General features: G+C 37.7%; 1 protein-coding gene across 2 annotated transcripts; it reads right to left on the bottom strand.

Annotated features, from left to right (window-relative positions):
- Positions 1-1354: 1354 nt before the first annotated feature.
- MCCC1 (methylcrotonyl-CoA carboxylase subunit 1) lies at positions 1355-21427 on the bottom strand. 2 transcript variants are annotated; one of them, XM_058844099.1, is made up of 19 exons: positions 21326-21427; positions 20241-20287; positions 19112-19251; positions 18602-18697; positions 18337-18458; positions 17230-17377; positions 16330-16451; positions 15224-15335; positions 14804-14885; positions 13896-14023; positions 12779-12962; positions 12152-12261; positions 10703-10919; positions 9908-9994; positions 9294-9343; positions 7010-7147; positions 5566-5673; positions 4497-4568; positions 1355-2935 (listed from the first exon to the last, which is right to left on the bottom strand). In XM_058844099.1, the coding sequence occupies exons 1-19, from the start codon at positions 21379-21381 to the stop codon at positions 2816-2818; spliced, it is 2139 nt and encodes a 712-aa protein (XP_058700082.1). In that variant the 5' UTR covers positions 21382-21427; the 3' UTR covers positions 1355-2815. The 2 variants fall into 2 exon arrangements, with proteins under 2 accessions (XP_058700082.1, XP_058700083.1); XM_058844100.1 differs by lacking the exons at positions 1355-2935; positions 4497-4568; positions 5566-5673; positions 7010-7147 and adding an exon at positions 7527-8955.
- Between the last annotated feature and the right edge of the window lie 284 nt (positions 21428-21711).

The raw sequence follows: 21711 nt of genomic DNA, 5'->3' as shown, positions 1-21711 counted from the left end.
TGTGTCCCATTCCCCAGTCCAGCATGGATTGAGACTCCACACCACACAGCTCCCCTGGGTATAAGCCACAGGAAGTGGCAGCAGCTGGAGAGTGCAGGAGAGATGGAGAGCCCCACAGTGAGATCACTGAAGGTTACACAGGGTTTCCACACATTGTGGTCTGGCACCATTCACACTGCTGGGCAGGATGATCCATTCCTGATCCAAGCTGATCAGTGCTCAGAGTGTCACTCCCTGACCCTGTCTCAGGGAAGCCTGAGTCGGGAACACCAACACCGTCATCCTTTTCTGCAGACCATCAAGTGTGGCTGAACTAAATATCCCACAACGCAGCCCCCTCTCTCCTCTGGCAGCAAGAGAAAATCATTACAACCAGAATCAGTTCAGATTCATTGTTCCTGTAACATCTGTGACTGTTATTTCAGAACTACAGCACTATCTGAAAAGGTACATTGATAGTAAATTAGTAGCAGAGATTATCCCTTTAGCTCAAATGCTAAAATACTGCATTTTAAAAAATTAAAGTTTTTCTCTTAGTCTGCCATTAAGTGTTTTAGAGACAACAACAGTAACAGCTATGTTACTATGCTAGGGCTCTTACCAATTTACATTCCTAACATAAAAATTTATTTGTAATAAACTGAAGGTTCATTAATATTTTTTTAACTAAGATACTGGTATCGGAACAACCTACCTTTAATCATTCTTCAAGCATCTCCAAGTTCAATTAAATCACACTGCAGTAAAACATTTAAAGTGTGCCAACTGTGACAGTGACTTCTGCAAGAGATTTTTCTTAAATAAACAAAACCAACACTATCTGAAACATCTATCTCAGTAGAAACCTACAGAGATAAAAACCTAACAGCTAATTTTTGAGAAGTGAGGGAAAATGAAGACTGGTGAGATAATCTGTCTCCCCTGGCTCCTAAGGGAGGACATTTTGTCAGCTCCCAGGGAATGTGTTTTGCTGCACTGGCTGTGTGCAGCCAAGCTGTGCAGAGTGAGCGGGCAGAGAACCTCCTGCCGGGAGTTTGAATGTTTTGGTACAGATTCAGTGCAGCACAGCCGTGTCACAGAGAGAGAAAAAAATAAATGCCAAGCTGCTGAGTCTCTTCAGGGCTGAGATCATGTTTCTATATGGAGATTCAATTCTGGATAAAAGAAGTGCCTAACCTTACCTGCAGTGAAACCTATCATGAGTGTCTGGATTACTTCCTTCTAAATGTGATCTGCAGATTGTGCTCATCATCATCATCATCAGATACAGAAACAGCTGCTTAAACCCTCTAATCCAGCACATGAACAGAAGCAACCGAGGAAAGAACAAAATGGAGAAAAATCAAAACAAACATTCAAAGTTATGCTTAATTTTTATTTGGCAGTAAAGAAAAATCACTGTGGCAATATTCTACAAGATGATCACTGGAGTTTTGCTAGGTGACCATAGGACTGGAAGGAAAATTGAAAAGTATTAAAATATGCTTTTAATACACCGATCATCCAGAGCCATTGCTTTTTTACCACATCTTTTCTGCATTGCAGACAAGGCTGCACAATTATAAAAGCAGATCAGAGAATTCCCCGAGATACTGTATATTGATTCAGAAATGAGATTTCAGGTAAGGGTTAATTTGCACAGATTTAACTACAGGTTTGGGATCACTGCAGCATCTGATTGTTCCTTTCTGCATAAAACAGATTATTGAATTAAATTAGCATATCAAAACTTCATATGGTAACAGAACTTCACATTAACTGAAAGATGAAAAGACTTTCAAAGTTTGCAACAATTAAAACATTTTTCTTTCCCTTTCTTCTCTAAGGTGCTGGTTAAATAAGTTAAAGTAAATTTATGGCAAATGATCAGGATGCTTAGTCTGAGAATTCTTTTTCTTTGAATATCCAAAATTCCAATTCAAATTCTTTGAATATCTGAAATATCCAATTCTCCCTTCTGAACCCTGAAAATACAAAAAAATCTATTATTCTTAGCTACACTTCATGTTGTTATAAAGACTGTGGTGTACTTCATTACAGCAAATAAGAAATACATTGACAATATGGTAACAGTAATGAAGATTCTGAAGTCAGTATTGTATTTTGGCACACTAAGTATTAAATAAGCTTATCTTTCTATGCTACTTCTTCATGTTTAAAGTTCAAATAGTATTTTTGGAAAGCAGTTACATTTTAACTTTGATTACTGTAGCAAATGTATTTGAAAAATGCTTTGTATCAGATATTTTGAGGTATATTAAAATAATTTTGAAATGCAAATTTTCACAACTCATTGAGGTAAACAAGAAAAATAGATGCACCAGAAATGACTGAGAGGGATTCTGGGCTAAAGAACAATCCTATATTCCCTATTAAGGCAAAAACATAAGCCACAAACAGGAATTTTGCCAGAAAATAGAACAACTGTCTTTTAGACTTCCTTTAAATCAATCCTCGCATATTTAAGGGAAAAAAGGCAGCTGTGAATAAGGAGGCAGAAGAACCCAACCTCTCTGTACCTTATAGTCCTCTCTGATCCTTTCAGAGTTTCACATTTTCTTCCAGTCTAATGCCTTTCCACAGGCAAACCACCCCTGGACAACAATCACATAGGTCCACAAGTTATAAATACAATTACAGTATAGTGATACCCAAATTTCAGTGAAGTCAGTATAATTTACAGTCAAACTATGCAGGAAGTGCAGAGGAAAACAATCCCCCATTTATACAAAACAGTCTGCTGAAAATATGAAGAAATCTTCTTCCAGGAGAATATTAGCAAAGTAGAAAAAATAAAATGCACCTTCCTTAAATTTTATTTTGACTCTGCCTCTTCATCCATGAATTCAACGAGTGGAGCATGTCTGTTAGCCTGGGCACCTTCTTGGAAATTGACCTTTTTAATCACTCCTGCCTTGGGAGCCCTTATGGTGTGCTGCACAGAAACAAAGTCAGAGTGAACAGCAGACAACTCAGGGGGTTCCCTCCCCTGTCTCTCTTTCCAGCAAATGCTAGTATTACTTCTTGGTCCAATTAAAACTGAACACACTTAATTCCTTCCTCTGACATGTTTTATTTTAAGCCTTTTAAACATTATCCTAGTCCATTTTCAAGTTTTATTCTCTCATGGATATTTGATAAGTATACTGGGGAGAAAAATGCTATATAATACATTTATATGAATTATCATCATCATCATATGCATTATCATCAGTATGAACAGCTGACTATTACTTTACCTTACTAATACTTTCTGTTGTTGCAATAAATACCAAACAGAAATAATACAGTTTTAACCCAAAATGTTAACCAGAGAGCAGATTTGTTCCCTTTAAAGAAATGTGCAGATTTACTACAGATATTTCTGTTTTCTGGCCAGGAGGGGTCTTTAGTGGGCAGATATTTGGCAAAATGCAGATGAAACACAAATACAGCTAATGACAGTAAAGGAACAGCATGCTTCCACACCAACCCCCAACTGGTCTGCCAGTCATTGTACCAGGTTAGTTCTATATTGTAGCTTTGTTTCTTGGTAGTTTTTTACATAGGATTAGTCTAGCATCAAAACATTTAAGATGAGATATTAAATCCTCACATCTAAGGACTCTTTAAATAATAATTTGCTTTTTAATTTTTACATTTTATATTTCAATAGCACTTAAAAAAAATAACTCAGATAATGTCAGTCTGGATATCAGGTGGAGAGGCACAAACACATTTAGCATCCAAATGCAAAGAATTTTGTGTGTAGTTTTTTTTTCAGTGCACACAGTTTTATTTAATAGAATTCGAGTGCAATTAAAAAAGAACATGATAAGAGAAAGGCAGATTTTCTCAGCAGTGTTAGTTCTGCTGCCACAAACTGAGGTTTATTTTAAACTAACAGTCAAATCAAACCAGGCTACTGAAACTGTAATTCAAGTAGTCTGAGCCACAGTCAAGCACTGTGACAAGGTAAAATGGCCAAAATGCCAGTCTTCTGAATGCTGTGTGAATAATTACACAGAATCTTTAGTGTACTCCTCATAAAACTTTACGTAAATAATAATAATAATAATGAAAGGATTATACAAAAGAAGAATCCTGTGCATATTTACAAAGTCTCCATTAGCTAAATCTCTGCCTGAACTACCAGCAGACATTCATGTGCCTGGATCACAACCAGGGAGCAAGAGATACACCAAGACAGGAAAAAGTTTGTGCCAGAAAAATCAAAGGAGACAAGGGGACAGAAGGCCTGACACCACCACCCAACTGCACGTTAAAACAGCTGCAGAATAACATGGATTATATAATCATTAATTTGTTAGTAAAATAACAGCAAATATAATCCTCTGAAATCTAGTCAGACACAACACTGATGTTACAGCAGATAAAGTGATACTGACATCTGCAAGCTGCACTCTACACTGAACTTCAATAAGGAAACCAAAAAATATTATATTTTGAGCAGATTTTTATTTTCTCAGTAATTAAAAGCTTTATATGTCACTTACCTCCATTTTCATAGCTATCATAACCATTAGAGGGTCTCCAATTTGAACCTTATCCCCTGCCTTCACAAACACCTGCAATTCAGGAGAAAATTGGGGGGGAAAAGTAATTTATGTCTGCACCATTCAAAATCAACTGGATCTTGACTAACATAATGCACAGAGGGAGAAAGGTTTTGCAGAACAGCCTCATATTAATCTTTATTGTTGTTGGTCTGGGTATTTGAGTTCTCTAGATAGGGAATAACTCTAGATAGATCTCTTCAGGGGAAGGCAGAGCCTACAGAAAGAGGGCCAGTAGCAGATGACAGGATGACCAGGAAGCTATTCACTTATCAAAGAAGAAACACTAGAAGAGATCATGTATATTCTACCCTTTCTGGGCTTCAGCAATTCTATTTTGAGAAAAGTGCACAACCTCTTCCTGGAGCTAGTCCCTAACATCTTTAAAACAACATCCAGAAAGAAGACAGCAGGAGCCACCTCCTTTTTCAACAACTACTCTGATTTGGAGTGTTCATTCAGGATGTCAGAGATCCATATTCCATGTACTCCATCCCTCATGCCTTTTTATTAGTGGTTGAATCATTCAACCACTGAACTCTCTAGAAAATCTCCTTCTGTTGAAACTTTGTCACTCTACAGAGAATACACAAGACCTGCTGAGCTAAAGAAAAATAAATTCACAGCTCAACAGAAGAGGCATTTCTGAGTATTTCTTTTCTTGCATCTCACTCTTTTGTTTGATGAAATGAATCAAACAGCCTGTAATGCTTGAGGGAGCTTTGACTTGGGAAGTAATTAAGATGAAGAAAAAATTAGTTAAGCAGTAGCAGTAGTTCAGATCTTTCAGAGCTCTAGAGAAAGAATGGAAGCCTTAAAAAGCCCTGGGTGACTGCTGAAAACTCAGAGTAAACAAAGCTTTCTCCAATCAGAAGTCACACAGCTGACATTTCTGGCCCCAGTACAGAAGCATGGCAGTACTTTCCTGGCAGTACAGAAGCACTATTTCTGGCAGAATAAATCTGAATATATTGGAAAATTCAGATCCCATCCATGTTGTTATAATTACCTTTTCTACTGTGCCTGTCATGGGCGCCACAGCTCCACCTTGCTCTGCCCCTGAACTCACTGTAGACAAGTACTTGGGCACAGGGAGGCCAATCTGAGCACTGCCTTCCTGCAGAAGGAAAATACAGGACAGGTGAGTTAAAAACATGAAATAGTAGCACCAGTAGATGGGCTGACAGAGGGAAAGAACATATCCAGCCTCAGGCAAAGCTGTCAGCTCTGAGGGTGGCAGACCCTGGGATCAGGGCTGCAGCAGGACTGTCATGGTCACTGCTCCGCCAGTGTCTGAGGTCTAGAAAGTCACACATGCTGCTGCTGGAAGGACCAGCAAGGAAGGAACAACCCCTGAGACAAAGCAGCTCCACATGGATCTTTGTACAAACCCTGTATTTGTACCTTCCCTGTTCATGCATCAGCAGTGCAGAAGGTTTTGGAAAACGCATGAAGTCTGTTTGCACAGGGGGCAGGGAGGTTGCTGCAACAAGCAGGAGACACATTGGCATCTTCATTGTCAGCCAATGAAGTGCTTCACAATTTAAAATAAAATTAATTCAGTACTAAAATTATTCAAAATCCCTTAAGCCCCCTCAGACCTGCTTCCAGAGTCTCTGAAAGACTCATTATCCCCTATATCCTTCCCATGCCCTAAAGTCCTGTGATTTCTTTTTGATCACTCACCCCAGACTCCATTCTGATACCACAGGACAACTGAGTTTTACCATTCCAGCATGGGTTATTTTGTCCTCCTCACTGGAGCAACAACGTTTTTGCTGCACTCTGCTGAAAGTCTTAAGGGGCTCAGAGCTAGAGGTTAATTACTGAAACTAATAAATAATAATTTACTTCTTTAGATTACATTATTATACAGTTACTTTATGGGCTTGTAATGTTTTAACTGTAAATAAAAAATTACCTACCTAATAATGCAAGTTAGGGTACCTCTTCTTTCAAATGTCATTTGCATTTGCATATATGAAATGCACATGCCATGGTAACTCATAAACTACCTATTTTAATATTAGCTCAAGTTATCCTTCCTCAGACCAATATTGATTCATTTTTTGTCATATAATTTAAAAATTGTAACTGAAATTAAAATATCAGTTACAAGACCTTTCAAATATTTGTCAGTTTGAAGAACTTGCTACTGTTCTGTGACAAACTTACATACCTGACGAATTTAGTATTTTGTGTTCCCCCCTCCTAAACCATCATAAACTCACCAACTGTATTTTAGCTTTCTAAACGTAATTAATTTTCTCACTCACCATAAGCAATTACTTTCTAATTAGAACAATAATGCAACAAGTATCAAAACTTGATAGGTCAAAGTAAGAAACTGAAATTGTTGTTCTCTTTTACATTCTCTTGAAATTTATATTGTTCATTTACATGGATAAAATTCCAAAATTTTAAATTTGTGATAATAAAGAAAGGAGCTTTACCGGGAAGAACAGATAAATGGTGTTGTCCAAAATGACCAACTTGGACTTGGACATTGTTCCATTTACTGAAGACCTCAAGTAAAGTGAATCACCTTCTTTCAAGATCTCTCCAGAAATCAGGAACGTTTTATCTTGAATCTGGAAAGTTAAATGTTTTTATAAGGACAAAGGTTAACCCTTCATAATAAATCAAAAGCAATAAATCAAAAGATTGTATTTCTACCCTCATAACCTGTGATTCTCTACAGACAACTCTGGAATTAATATATATATATATATATATATATATATTTAAGCCTTATGTATCCTTTGTTTTGCAGTTAAGAGACTGTTCTGTATCCAATACAAACAGCTCAGCAAATTATTTAATATATTCACTCAGGACAACTTTTATCTTAAGCAATGATATACTATTTCTCAAGAAAAACGAACAGAAAAAAATCCAGACTATTGAGTTCACTGATGCTATTAAAATCCAGTATTTTTAATTTGTCCTAGCATCTTGACTTTCTTCAAACAGAAGAATCCATAGCATTCAGCTGACATATTCCAGTGTTTTCCAAAAGAGAGGTGATTTCCTCTGTCTTGGAAGCTTGCAGGACAAGAACTACAACATATTCAGTAAACCTAAAAAGGAACAGAGCAGTAATGGAAACAGAGCAGATGAGACACCAAAACTGCAGAAGAAAGACCAAATAGAAAGGTCATTTATTTATGAGTACCCTTCATCCCTTCCCTTCAGTGGAAGCTGTACCTGTACCACAACTGTAGCACACAAAGACTGTAAGAACACAAAGGTAAATACATCACATTTTACCCATATGTTTACTTCCTAGTCTGACATCACTGAGCACAGAACCAGAGACTTGCTGGTCTTTCAGTATGGTACAAATAGAAATAAAACTCAAGTCTTCATTTACATAGCTCCAAATTATTCTTCCACTGAAAACATTCATTGAAAGGATCCCATTGATCTGGCACTGATCCCTGAGCAGAAAATCATTCGCTTGAACACTGTCTGCCAGTTCCAGGCCCAGCCACCTGCTCTTGTTGATTTGCCTCAGGACAGATTCTGTAACACTCCAGAGGCACTGTCCTCCTTATAATAAGCCCCCAATTACGTCTTTACACCTCTTAGCTCCAGCTGCTCTCCATTTCCATGCCAACCCCCATTCTTCCTTCTTCCCGAGGAGTCTACATTCTCCCCAGTTACACCTCCCTCCACAAATGGACCCTCCATCCCTTCTAGCCTCTTTTCAGTGTTGCTGATGTGACTTCTGAGATAAGGCTCAAGTGTAAAAGCTGTAAGGCCATTACACAGATAATCAATACACTCAAAATAACCCAGGTATTACAGGAGGGATGTGGGTTATCTCCATCTTTGTACCTGTAGAAGTAAATGTTTGGGTTATCATGATGTGGTTATAGCCCTGAAAGCACTATAATTTTATCCCTATTCTTCTAGTACACCCATCTCTATACAGTCTAAGCAGTTTATAAAATACTTATTCTATTAATTCCCCTTTCCTGACTATTAAAACAAGAAGTAGAACTATAGAGACTGCATTCTTAAGTATGCATCCACGGTGGGTGCCAAATCAGAGAGTAAGACATTCAGCTACAGGGGATGCAAGAAGGATATTCAACACCCAGCCAAACACAACCCTCTTAAGCCACAACTGGAGACTCTCACATGTGCACACACAAAATTATCTACTGCTAAGGCAACTTGAGCTGTTTACTATAGGAGCTCTATAGCATGGACAAAGAAGCCAATTCTATGAGGTATCACTCAATTATCTAACCAGAAGATTCCTCAGCTCATTTGCTAATCACTCTCCAATTTCCATCTTCAAAATAAAATGTTATCTTGCAGATAATGCTCTAGAAAGCTTTTATTTATCCCACAGGAGATCCATTCTCATGCACAGAATAAAGCAGGAGTCCTGTGGAAAAAAAAGTATTTTTAAATGCAGATTTAAATCTAACATCCTGTGTTTAGGAAAGACAAATTCAATAAGGAAAATAAAGAATAAGACCTTTAAATACTGAAAATACAAAACACTTTTCTTAGCCTTGTCAGTAGCATTTTAATAGCTCTTCCATGCCAATCCAGCATCTAGCACAGATAATTTGAGGTCAAAGTAACAGTATACAGCAATAGATACAAGCAAACTAAAAATCTGTAATCACCAAGCCACTTTAGCAACAATTAATACTAAGAGAAATCTACAAGAAATTGATTCTTTTATCTAATGAATATCTGAAAGAATTGTACTTGTACCTGCATTTTGTATGATCCATCTTGATTGTAACTTACAGCTACATCTACAGCTGTTCAATAAAACAAAATATGCATGTGTGAGTAGATTTAATTAGAGTATCTACAGAATGATGACACATGAACATATCAAGGCTTTCTTGATAAAAATGAGGCCTACCAACACTAAGAACAAGTATTTTCAGATTAGCTTACTACACACTGCAGATTTCATACTAAATTCCAGACAATTTTTCTTTCAAAGATGAACATCTGAAATCATGCTCTGAAATCTGTTTTATCTGGACAGAAAAAAAGTTTGTGAGGACAGAAAATACTGAGCTCTTTCACACCAAAATGAAGTTCAAAAAAGTAAACGGCACTCTGCTCTTTTTAAAATCTCAACCTCATTCATTTAAATGACAAACATCAAGTAGTAGTAATTTGAATTTGGTTTACATGTCCTCAGGATCTAACAGTGTGGATTAAACATACAATTCTGTGAAATCCCAGCTTACACTGCATAAAACTCATACTGCTTCTATGCTGTTTCTTAGCCTGAATTTTCAAGCATCAGTTAAAATAACTTTATCCATCAAGTACCTTCCTTCCCTCCACAAACATTTTTATTAACTTACTATTTTCCCCATCCAGCAGAGACAGTTTCCTAGTATAACATATATTTATTCTTCTACCAGTGCTGGATGCAAATGGTGAGAATTTATCTGAAACACAAAATACACAGATACGTTATTTTCATTCTACTTCAGCAAAACGCAACACTTAGAACTTAGGCCTTAAAATCATTGTCCTACTGTGACTACCCTCATATTTATTATTTCTATTGCTCAGAAAAGACTGGGGAACTACTCTAGTCACAGAGAGTGACAATTCCTTATCTCCAGCACTGAATAAACTGGTGCTGTGTGACCTACAGAAAACATGACACTAAGAAGGGCACTGGCTGTTTTCCATGAAGACATGCTTTAACAGGACTAGAGAGCATGGGAATTCAGCTACACCATAGCAGGTCCTGATTAACCTTTAGGTGAAGGTTTCATTAAATTCCTCTGCCTCTCCCATTCTGAGCAGGGTCCATTTTGTCTGAAGACCTTGGGCCAGCTGTAAGGATAACTGAGGCAGAAGGTCACTGCTTGTGCTTATCAGAGCAAAGAGCTCAGTGTCACCGACCATGAATCCCAAGGTCTCTCAGACAGAGCCTGTCTGAAGGCTTTGGGCAGTACTCTGGACATTACAGTGGTGACACATTCCATATCTGATCCTTAACAGAATTTACAGTCTGCTCTGTATGTAAATATCTGGGAGATGCCAGAAAGCAGAACCCTGAACAGGCACAAAGTAGGGCAAAGAAAGAACATCCAAATTAAATCATGAACTCATAAAATAAAACAATGTACAACAATGATCCTTACCATCTGACTGATCTCTAAAAGCATCTGTTAGCATCTTCTCTTTCAGTATGAGCCCTAGAGCTGCCTGACACAAAACTTCATGTGGAGTTGCCTTTTTGGTTGGAAATAGTTCATCATGGTGTTGAGGAATGAAATTAGTGTGCACATTTCCAGCCTCAAACTGTGGGTGTCCTGACAGGCTCAGTAAGAAATCAATATTAGTGCTTAATCCTACAATCTGTAAAGAAACAGAAGCATATTGCCAAACTGAGTTATGAATACACAGCTTTTTGCTCACAAAGTTTATGAATAAAATGTAATTCATTCAACTGGTCTGTTTGATTATCAACTAAACCATTGATTGTAAAAAGACAAAAATCCAAAACAAAAACTCAAAAGCTGCTTTCTCAAAAGGACTGTTTTCTAAATGCTGCCTTTGTCCACTGTGAAGTTGAGCAAAGTTTCCCACAAACAGTAACAGGAGGTAATTTCAGAAAAACCCCCACTTTTGGAAAATCATGCTCTGAGTATTTAAAAGAACATTCCTAACTTGACAAGTGCTTCATATAAAAAATGAGTTACATTGTTTTCAGTATCCCATATTTGATCTTTTAATAGTAAAAAGTAGGAACAGGGACTTCTATAAGTTTACTAGATACTATCCATTTTCTGTAGTGCAAAATACCTAATAATTATTTATATAATATCTATAATTATTTTAGAGAAATCAGTGAAACTGGTAACTGTGTTAATGCTGTCAATACTTACTGACAGAACTGTTAAGAAAATTCTAGAAAAAGCAAGAGAAATCTTTCATCTCTTTGCCCCTGCAGTAAATTTCATTTTTAGCTAAAATAATACAGGGCCCAACATTTTCACTACCTCAGTCATGTTCATGTTGCTGATTTAAAAGTGTAAATTAGTTCTGCAGAGTAATATTCAGTCTCACCTCAAGCCAAACCTTCTGAATTCTGCTTTTGAAAACAGTTACAATACCTGTAGTTTTCAAAAGGGAAAAACTGAATGTTTCTTAAAAAGAACTGATAGCATACTTCTTTACCACATCTATAGTCTAAAAACTTAGTTCTTTTCATAAATTAGAAATTACAAGCAAATATTGTGTGACACAAATTCCACCTAAGAAACCCTTTAAGTCAAAGAAAACTACAATTGAAAATGTTGTTTAGCCTTACCCTTCTACAAAGTCCCAGGTGCATCTTCAAACTGAAGATATCACAAACTTAAAAATCTATGTGTAAAACTGCGCTTCACACTTAATTTTTACTTGCTCCAACAATGAAAACAGTTTGCAAATTAGGAAAAAATACAACTTCTGCAAACAAATAATGAATGTAAAATAGCAGCAGCAAAGCTGGCAACCTTTTGGAAATGTCTTTTGTTTTACTGCAGTGTTTTCAGCGTACTTTGATGGTTCAAGCTGTGATATCACACTGGGTTTCTCCCACTTACATTATACTGGTGCAAACTGTAGCGCAGCTTTCTGAGAGCTGCCTGTCGGTCCTCAGCCCAGACAACCAGCTTTGCAATCATGGGGTCATAATGCACAGAAACCTCATCACCTAAAATGTGGCAATAAAACAAAAATGCTCTAACATGCAACCAAGTATTTATGAAAGTTGGTAATGCTAAGTACACCACATGGCATCCAACTTAGGGACAATTCGTGGCCACATTTTCCCAAAGACTAAAGTTGTTTAAGGACAAGATGATGTGACCTGGCATTTCAATCTCAAGGGCAACTTCAGCACAGATTTTATAAATTTTTGTAGAGGTAACATTACCCAAATTTGATTTTCTTTATTGCAATCAGAATGTATGATTGCTAAATAGTGAGCAGAATATCACCACCATGAGCCAGTGGACATTCATTTGGGTACAGGTAAAGAAGATGTAAAAAAAATATTCCGTGATTGACCAAAAGTACATGGAAAACTATAAGGAAAAATAGTTTTGTAGGGATTTGTCTTTATAACAACACTCTTTTAGACAAATTATTTAGGCCAAAGAGGGAAATGCTTACAAAGAAAAGTTCTTGATGTTAATTATTTCTTCTTCCATCACTGCCTTCAGTTTTACCTTGCCTGACTCCAGTCTCTATCCTGGTGAAACGATCTGCTGGGGGGGTAGATAAGTGCAACAGTGGCCCAGCTCCTGGCATAAAGTTATTATTGGGGTCTTCAGCATATATTCTAGCTTCAAATGCATGGCCCTGGAGCAGGATCTCTTCCTGCATTAGAGGAATCTTCTCTCCTGCTGCAACCTGAAAACAATAGTTTTTTTCTTTAATGCAGGATCAATATTCTGGAGTGCTGATATATGAAATATTAACTATTTTTCTTCCAAACATGAACAACTAGGAAGCACATTTTAAAAAGCACAAGGAAAAAAACAGTGCCAAGACCACTGAACCTGTGCACCTTCTCTCTCTCTTTCTTCCAGTGTTGTTTGATCCCTGTTCTAACTCAAGATTCAATGCCAATTTCCATGCCCAGATAAGGAAGACAAGTGTTCCTTCTTTTTGCATCAGCATTTGCCATTTTAATTTTCTTTCTGCTTACACTAAATGCTTCCCCACCCTTAATCTCACACTACTTAAGCTGCTGTCCTCACTTTTGGATTTACTCAAACAAAGTTGGGTTTTATTTCAAGTTCCCTAATACCCAAAACTTCCTGTGATCATTCCAATGTGTGAATAATCTCTGCAAATTGGGTGTGTGAGGAAATCCCCTGCTCCAGTCCACTGCACTGTACATTTATTTCAGAATGTGGCTATACTGGTATAACACCAGACACAGCTTTTAGTGAAGATTTTTTTCCTCCTACAGCCTGATGCAAGAATGACTTTTTGGGCCACAGATACATTTCAGTTAAGAGTTTTAGAAACTTTTCAGCATAGCAAGGGAAAGATCAGGACCGTACTCCCTCCCACTTCCCACATTGTCTATAATGTCTCTAAATACACTTTAAAAATGTTTTCTCTCTACACAGCTGGGAGAGGGCTGGTTGAAATTCAGAGCATCTACACAATGCTCTACATCCAATACAGCAATGTGAGATGCTCCTGTGGAGCAAAGGAAACTCTACCCTGTCAGCTGAGCAGGAGATGAGGATCTGGAAACCCATCTGGCCTCCCACAGGCAGTGTCACAGAACACTCAGGAAGAACTCCACATGTAAAATCAATTAACACTCACCCTGAGCTGCCATTCCACCAAGTCTGTTCCAGTGATCATCTCTGTAACTGGGTGCTCTACTTGCAGCCTGGTGTTCATCTCCATGAAGTAAAAATTATGTTGGGAGTCCATAATAAATTCAACTGTTCCTGAAGTATTTAACAAAAGGACATTTCACCAAAGAGCATCTTAGGTGTCCATTTATGGAAAAGACACCCAAGACACTTAATTCAACTACACCAAGACTGTTATTTCTAAATCAGACATACTGAATTTCATTAAATTATACACAAATAATCTAAAAGGGTCACAAAACTGAGGCCTGAAAACAAGGGTTGTTTCCTTGTACATTTACATAACCTGTGTTGTTTAGTAGGCACTCTCTACAGTAAGGGCTGCATTTCATTAGCACTTTAAAAAGTGCATCAAGACCATTTGAAAATATTCTGAATATTCATAGGGTAAGTATTTTTTTAAAAATATTCAAAGAAAGCAGTGAGAAAACAAAGTTACAAATAATTTTAGGAGGTTATTTTTCATCTGGGAAATGATGTGGACTTCACAGCAAGTTGTGTTTTTCTTTTAAAGACTTTACTGTTTGCATATAAAGTATTACCCTTTGTACACTAAAAGAGAAATTATTTTCCCCTTACTCAGCTCAAACCTAATTCATAATGCTCACTTTCCAACAACAGTTGAGTTGATCAAATTACCTGCTCTGAATTTTTTTCTTTCTAACCTTCAGCTGCCACTGGTCTTGAGCACAGGTATGCTAATTTAAATCTATAATTACATTAGAATTAACTACATGATTACTTGTTTAAACCTCAAGAATTTGAGGGATGTGTGTCATACTCGAAAACAACCAGTTGCCATTTGCTTGAGACTTAAAAGTCTCTAAGTTAAAAGTTACACCTCCCTAGACTTACCTGCTCCCACATAATTCACTGCTTTAGCTGCTTTGACAGCAGCTTCTCCAAGCCTCCTTCGAACCTCTGGACTAATTCCTGGCTGTAAGTAATAAAAAAAAAAATAATAATAATAATAAAAAGATTACAAACTATTGTTAAGTTTGGTGATAGTCAACCTTGTATGCATGAATATTTAAGAGCATTTAACAAGTAGTGAAACCCTGATCTATGTTATAGTTGAAATCTATATAATACTTCTTTGAGAATCATTTCCCTAAAGAATGTAGGGTTTCTTTTCAATTAGAACATCTTCTCCAGCAAAACTAAAACAGGTCAGAGAATTAGAAATAAATTACTACCCACTACATTCAGTGGGGCACAGCAATTACCATAACAACATATCAGTTCACAAAAAAATATTAACAATTTTCTGCTCACCCCAGGTGCCTCTTCGATGATTTTCTGATGTCTCCTTTGCACACTGCAGTCTCTTTCGAACAAATACACTGCATTGCCATGCTGGTCACCAAATACCTGGACTTCAACATGCCTGTTCCACAAAAGTAAATGTTTTAATGTATTTTAATGCCCCAAACAGACTTTAAACTTTTACCTTTCAGTAGGATTCCTTATAAATTTAAGTGTCTGCTCTTAAATAAATGCCAAAAACGTAGACATGAAGGTGTTATTATGCAGGATTTAAACTGTTTTAGACTTACTCAATCCTCTGAATGAAAGAAGACTCCTAATACCAACTACTGTAGTAAAATCTCATCAATTGTAGGACAAACAAGAAACATATCTGAAGGCTGCTACCTCTTTCTTAGTTGTTATTATAATAGAAGTAAAACCACTTCACTATTAATTTGATAATGATTATTTCCCTCATAATTTACTGTGCAGCAATTCACGAGAGACAGGAATCAGGAATAACACTGTTCACTTCAAAACACCGTTTCAAAGGACAATTATTAGGTGGCAGAATCTTTTTCTATGCATAAAACTAATAAAAATACATCACCATTCTGACAGTCCCCTGATCCTGGCAAAAGAAATTCCCCAGCAATGGGTCATGCCCACCTAACAGCATAAACAGACCCTCAATTTCTTTGGAAAAAAGGCTTTCCCCATAGTGATGCTTCAAGGAAAAACAGATGAAAAGTACAAGAGTATCAGATAGACCTCTGTGAGATACTCTTTATAAAAATAAATTGGTTCAGTTTCACAGGACAGGCGTGAGCTAAAAACTCTCACTTCTGTTTCAAATATCAAAATAGAGGAAGATTAAATAACTGGTTTAGGACACCTGAGGGCAGCAGAAACACCATCACAGCTTGACTAAAGTCTATTGTTTAAATATTATAGAGTGACTTTTTTCCTAGATGTAAATCAATTTTAGAAAGCTCACTCACTGCCATGTGTGTCATCAGACATACAAAACCAATTTTAATCCTACAACTAAGCTAGTTCTGTTTATTTAACAGCAGAATAAACATTACAGCATTTATTATTATTATTATATAATAGAAACATCTATTTCTTACCTTGGATTATCTACAAATTTCTCAATCAGCATTGCATCATCATTAAAAGACTTCTTTGCTTCTCTCCTTGCTGATTCTAGTTGGTCCAAAAACTCCTTTTCGGAATGAGCAATCCTCATGCCCTAAAATATAGGAAAAAAGCTTATCTAAATCTCTAAAAATACAGCACACAATGAAAAACCTTGCTGCACACACAGAGTGAGAAATTACTTTAACACTTCATCTTTCTTTCAGAAACCTTAGCAGAATTGTGTATCAGCTTCCAGTAAAATAATCCTACTAAGTCCCACTGAAAGTGCCATAAGAAGTGTAAAAAAAAGTAGATATTATCATTCCATTGATATGAATGAGCACAAAATTCAATTTTGTCCTCAAATGTAATAGTAATTTCCCAAGGTTGGGAGAAAAAAACTTATTTTTTACAAAATAAACCTAGCTATTTTGGAAATAATCAGAAGTTTCTATATGGAATTCTTATTGATATTTATTTCAGAGCAAAATCTGATTTAGACTGGGAGTTCACCACTCATTAAAAAGTATCTAGACACAAAATGGTATTTCTAATAATTTCTTATGCAACATTTAAAACTGTAAGCAAAAGAAGTCACAGAAGCTATCACAGAGTAACAATTTCAAGTCATCTAATTTTGCACAAATCCATAGCACATCTTTTCTACATATGTGAATTTCTGGAGATCCACTGAAATAAACAAAACTCTTCCGTCTATTCCAGTGACTTATCTTCTACATATCAAAGGGAAATGAGATTTCATAATGCTAGACTGGCCATTAATAATAAATTTTAACAAAAAGTACTTTTCCAGTTTTTGTTTTCTTTTAGAACAGTGATCCTGGGACAGGGTAACTTTACAGCACATGGTGAACAGATGAGTTCCTTACCTTTCCTCCACCCCCACGGACAGCTTTAATCATTACTGGGTATCCAATTCTCCTGGCATGTTCCTTTAGACACTCATCAGACTGATCTTCTCCATGATAACCTTCAACAACAGGAACGCCAGCAGCAGACATTATAGCTTTGGAAGTGCTTTGACAGAACAGTTTTGTATTTAGAATGATAATAATATTTTTTTCTTACTTTAAGCTCCAACCTGTCTAATGTTCCCAATGTTAATTCTCTCCATGTAAACAGTTCCACAGTAGACTCCATGGGACTACTTGTATAGGTGGGCTACACAGCACTGGACTGTAATTCAGCACATGCTTCAAAGATTTTTGTTTGTCCTAGCAGGACTACACTTCAGTTTTACTGTTTTTCCACATTACAGATACCAAAATCTAACATTTTCAAATTACAACACTATCCTACATATTTAACTATCCTACAATATTTAAAGTTGTACAAAGGTAAAACTTCTCATTACACAGGCTACTTCACACCACACATGAAACATTCAAGTATAACAACTCTAATTTCCAAAATGCATGCAAAGCTTGTTAAATCACTGAAGCAATTTAGTCTCACCTTATGAGGTGATAAAAAGTTAATTCTCTCTAACTACTATTATACAGTTCCTATGTCAGTAATAACTTCATTTCCATACTCTTGATTTGTACTTCATACCTTAAAAGTCTTTCTTTGATCTAAGTAACCAAGAATATAAGATCCTCTGTGATGAACTAAACTTAATCATTTTACATGAACCACAATAACCCTGATGTTTTGGTGCTTCTATTCCACTGCTCTTTTGACCCACCCAATCTGACTCCTGAATTTTTACCTATATTACACTGTAACAGCTTCAATTCTGGAAAACTATATCATTACTTATTTAATTACTAAAACCCCAAGAACTGAACAATCTTTACTGTTTATATCTCTATACAAATCTATAAACCTGGAGTTTATTCCTTTGAAAAAAATGGTAAAAATACAATGCAAATTGACAGAATAAAACAATTACAGATAAACTGATCATTTGTTAACAAAATCAGCTTTGTCAAGCTGTACACTGCATAACCAAGTAACAAATCAGAAACAGATACCTTTTAATACCCATATCTCTGATAGCAGATGAAGGAGGACCTATGAAGATGATTCCCTGTTGCTTACACAGCTCTGCAAACTCTGTGTTTTCTGAGAGGAAACCATAACCTGGATGAATAGCCTAAAACAAAATAATGTTACCAGCCTATTTTTTGTATCAGTTTAGCTTAGAAAACTCAGAAACTTCCTAGAACATTAAGGAAAAGCAAGATGAACAAAAATAAAGAAGACGTGGAAGAAACAGAAAAGGTAAGGTGTCCTTACCTGTGCTGCTGAGACCTTGGCCACCTGCAGTATTTTCTCCATGGCCAAGTAACTCTGCTGTGAGGGTGGTGGACCAATGCAATAAGCTTCATCTGCCTGTTTGACAAAAAATACAAAGAACAGAGACTATTTATTAGAAAATTTAAATGAGTTTCTGAGCTAATTACATCACTTATCTGACTGCAGTTTAAATCACTGCCTTTCCTCATGGAGAGGCTCAGCTGGGTGAAACAAATTCTGACTTCTTCCCCAAAATCACAGTCCACTCTCTAACCCTTGGCTGTCCAAAGTCAGAGAGACAAATCTGAATGCACTTCCTGTAAAACTGTCAGATGTTGGGACAGACACCAGGCAAACTTTCCATCCATTCAAGGAAAACTTGGCAGTAGGTCTACAGAAGTGAAAATCAGCTTTGCATCAGCACCCAAATCTCCTTTATACATGGAACTTATCAATGAAAGACACTGTTATGAATGAACATCAGCCACAAATTTAATGAAAGTACTTCACCATTGCTACATGCATGGAATTCTTGTCTGCTTCACTATAAACTGCCACAGATTTCACCCCCATTTTCTTGGCTGTTCGCATCACCCTGCAGGCAATTTCTCCTCGGTTTGCAATAAGGATCTTCCCTATGCTGTGACCTCCTGTTTGAAAGGATGAAGCACAGTAAGAAACCAAGCCACAAAAACATTCCTGGAAAAAAAACAATTTTAAAATTATGGTTTCTCTTACATTATTTATAAAGTTTATGCAATTTTTCAATAATGAAAAAGCATGCTTCACCCAAAAGCGTTTCCAAGCTGCTCTTTGAATTTTAACTCTGCATCCTTATGCAGAAGTGTGTTTAAGCCATGTTTTTTTTTTTCCTTTTTAGAATTAATGAAATATAGCCTAACCCTAAAAAAATCTACTTCTACATAACAGCTGATGCTTATAGCTGTGCTGTGTACCTTCTGGACTAACCAGGAAATAATCAAAGCTGTGTTGTGTCCCTCACAAGAGAAGTGATTCGCATATGAAGAGCTCCGTTCCCTCTCCATAAACAGTGACAAAGAAATAACAAGGTATCAGCTTTTGTTGTTTTGGTTTTTTTTTAAGTAGTGACTCACAAACTTCTACAAACTGTCATGACAGCAGCCACAACTTGATAGACATTTAAGGCCAGCACTGTCAGAGACTTCTCAGTGAGAATAGCTTAAAACTAAACAATAAAATTAAAATAGATCTCTGGATTCTCAAATGCAACTTCTTAGATAACATGACCACAGAGTGAGTTTAAATCATTTTGCTTACCCCTTTACTCTCCTTCATATATTGTTTAAATACCATTATGCCTATAAAACAACTCTCACAGACTTTGCAATTTTTGTATCAGGAAAGGACTCAGAGGAAAATATCACACATTATAAGGTTTTCATTAATTTCCATATACCTAGATATGATAGCTAAAATTATACAAGAAGTTGTTTAAAGATGATTTCTGTTAGGTTACCTACAGGTTCCTGTTTTCAAAAACTGTGAAGATACTGAATATTTATTAAAAAACCCTGCAGTCTTTCAGCAACTAATATTCTAAAACTATCCATGCTGCATAGCAATTTAAGCTAGTAGCTAAGGAAGTTAGATTTCATACCTATTGTTGAGGCCCATTTCACAAGTATTTGTACTTGGTTCCATTGCCTGTGCAATTACAAAGGGACAGAAGTGTTATGAGTACATATGAAGAAGCAACAACTGAGGTACTTTTATTTTCAGGTGAGAGAAGTCCAGCAGTGAAACTTCTGACACATCTATGTACACAGATCACATTCAGGTATATATAACAAGGGAAGTTGCTCAAACTTCACCAGATCTCTCCCTAAGTACTTTCACTTGGGCACAGTAAAAATTATCCCCTTGCTTTTGTAGTAGCATTCAAAGAGAAATAATCAAGGAGTTTTCTTAAAACAAGCAAAAAAACTTTTTGGTGGACAGAACAGCCAACAACTCGCATTTATGTATTACAGAGAGACCAACTCATGAAGTATTTGGGAAAGAAGACGCGAGCAACCATAAAATAAAAAAGCTTAAAAAGGCAACAGGAGCTGTTTTTGTAGAGCAAAGGTGCAAGACAAAATAATGTGAAAGAGCAAGAGCGATGGAGACTTTCAGAAATAGAAAGTTAAACCTCAGATGATTTATGTTAACTAAATGAGGCAGTGAAGTGACTGGATAGAACGGTGAAAACTAACTCCTGGAACTGTTTTAATTAGTATGTAAAGCAACCTCGGAATTTTGGATCGAGCCCAGCATTCTTTAAGCGTTATCGGACAAGACGACACGGGGCGTCCCCGGCACCCAGCACAAATACAGCTGGGCTGTAACACCGGGAGGGGGAATGGTGCATGTCCTAAACATTGAATACACAGCTGTCATGGTCACCCTCCCTGCGCACAGGCTGCGGCCGGGGCAGCTTCATGGGACCCGCAGCAGCTGCTACGATTCCCTAAAGCCCAGGTTTTATTTGTTCTTCCCACACAGCAGCCCGGCCTTCCTGCGTGCCCCCTCACGCCCTGCAGAACCCATTCCCCTCCTGCCCGGGCAGCGGGCTCCGTGCTCGCTGTGGGCAGCTCCCCCCGGCTCCTCAGGCCGCCCCCGGACCGCACCCACGGCTGCCCCCGGCCCGGCCGCCCCTGCCCGCGCTCGGGGCCGCTCGGGCCTCCCCCGGCCCGCACTCACAGCCGGCGCAGCGCCCCGAGGCAGCCGCGGCCCCGCTCGGCCGCCGCCAGCGCCATGTTGGGGAGCGCGGGCGGGAGCGGGGGGAAGCCTCAGGGGCACGAGCGGGCGGAGGCAGCGCGTCACGGGGAGGGGAGCGGGGAAATGGCTGTCGGGGGCGGGGCTGGGTGGCACCGGGAAACGGCGCTGAGAGGGCTGATCGAATAAACTTCACTTAAATGCGAAATGATGCCTGTCGGTGAAGGGTCGTCGGCTCTATGGGTGCACGGACTCGGCTGACCGTGCTCCTTCAAGAATGACATCCGGGGATGTAATGGGACAGCCACACACTACCGTAAAGGTTGTTGGGAAGGGCTTGGGCATCCTCGGATAGCACAACATCCCCAGAG

This window comes from Poecile atricapillus, chromosome 8 (genome assembly GCF_030490865.1).
Source record: "Poecile atricapillus isolate bPoeAtr1 chromosome 8, bPoeAtr1.hap1, whole genome shotgun sequence".
In the NCBI taxonomy this organism is placed as follows: Eukaryota; Metazoa; Chordata; class Aves; order Passeriformes; family Paridae; genus Poecile; species Poecile atricapillus.
This window is presented reverse-complemented; position numbering and strand designations above follow the sequence as displayed.

Bases quoted from the DNA above. Each gene is read 5' to 3' on its own strand.
- MCCC1 (XM_058844099.1), bottom strand. From the start codon at position 21,381: ATGGCGCTGGCGGCGGCCGAGCGGGGCCGCGGCTGCCTCGGGGCGCTG. The intron at 18,698-19,111 runs GTGAAGTACTTT...TTTGTCAAACAG, and splicing joins ATTCCATGCATGTAGCAATG to GCAGATGAAGCTTATTGCAT. The intron at 18,459-18,601 runs GTAAGGACACCT...ATTTTGTTTTAG, and splicing joins CCAAGGTCTCAGCAGCACAG to GCTATTCATCCAGGTTATGG.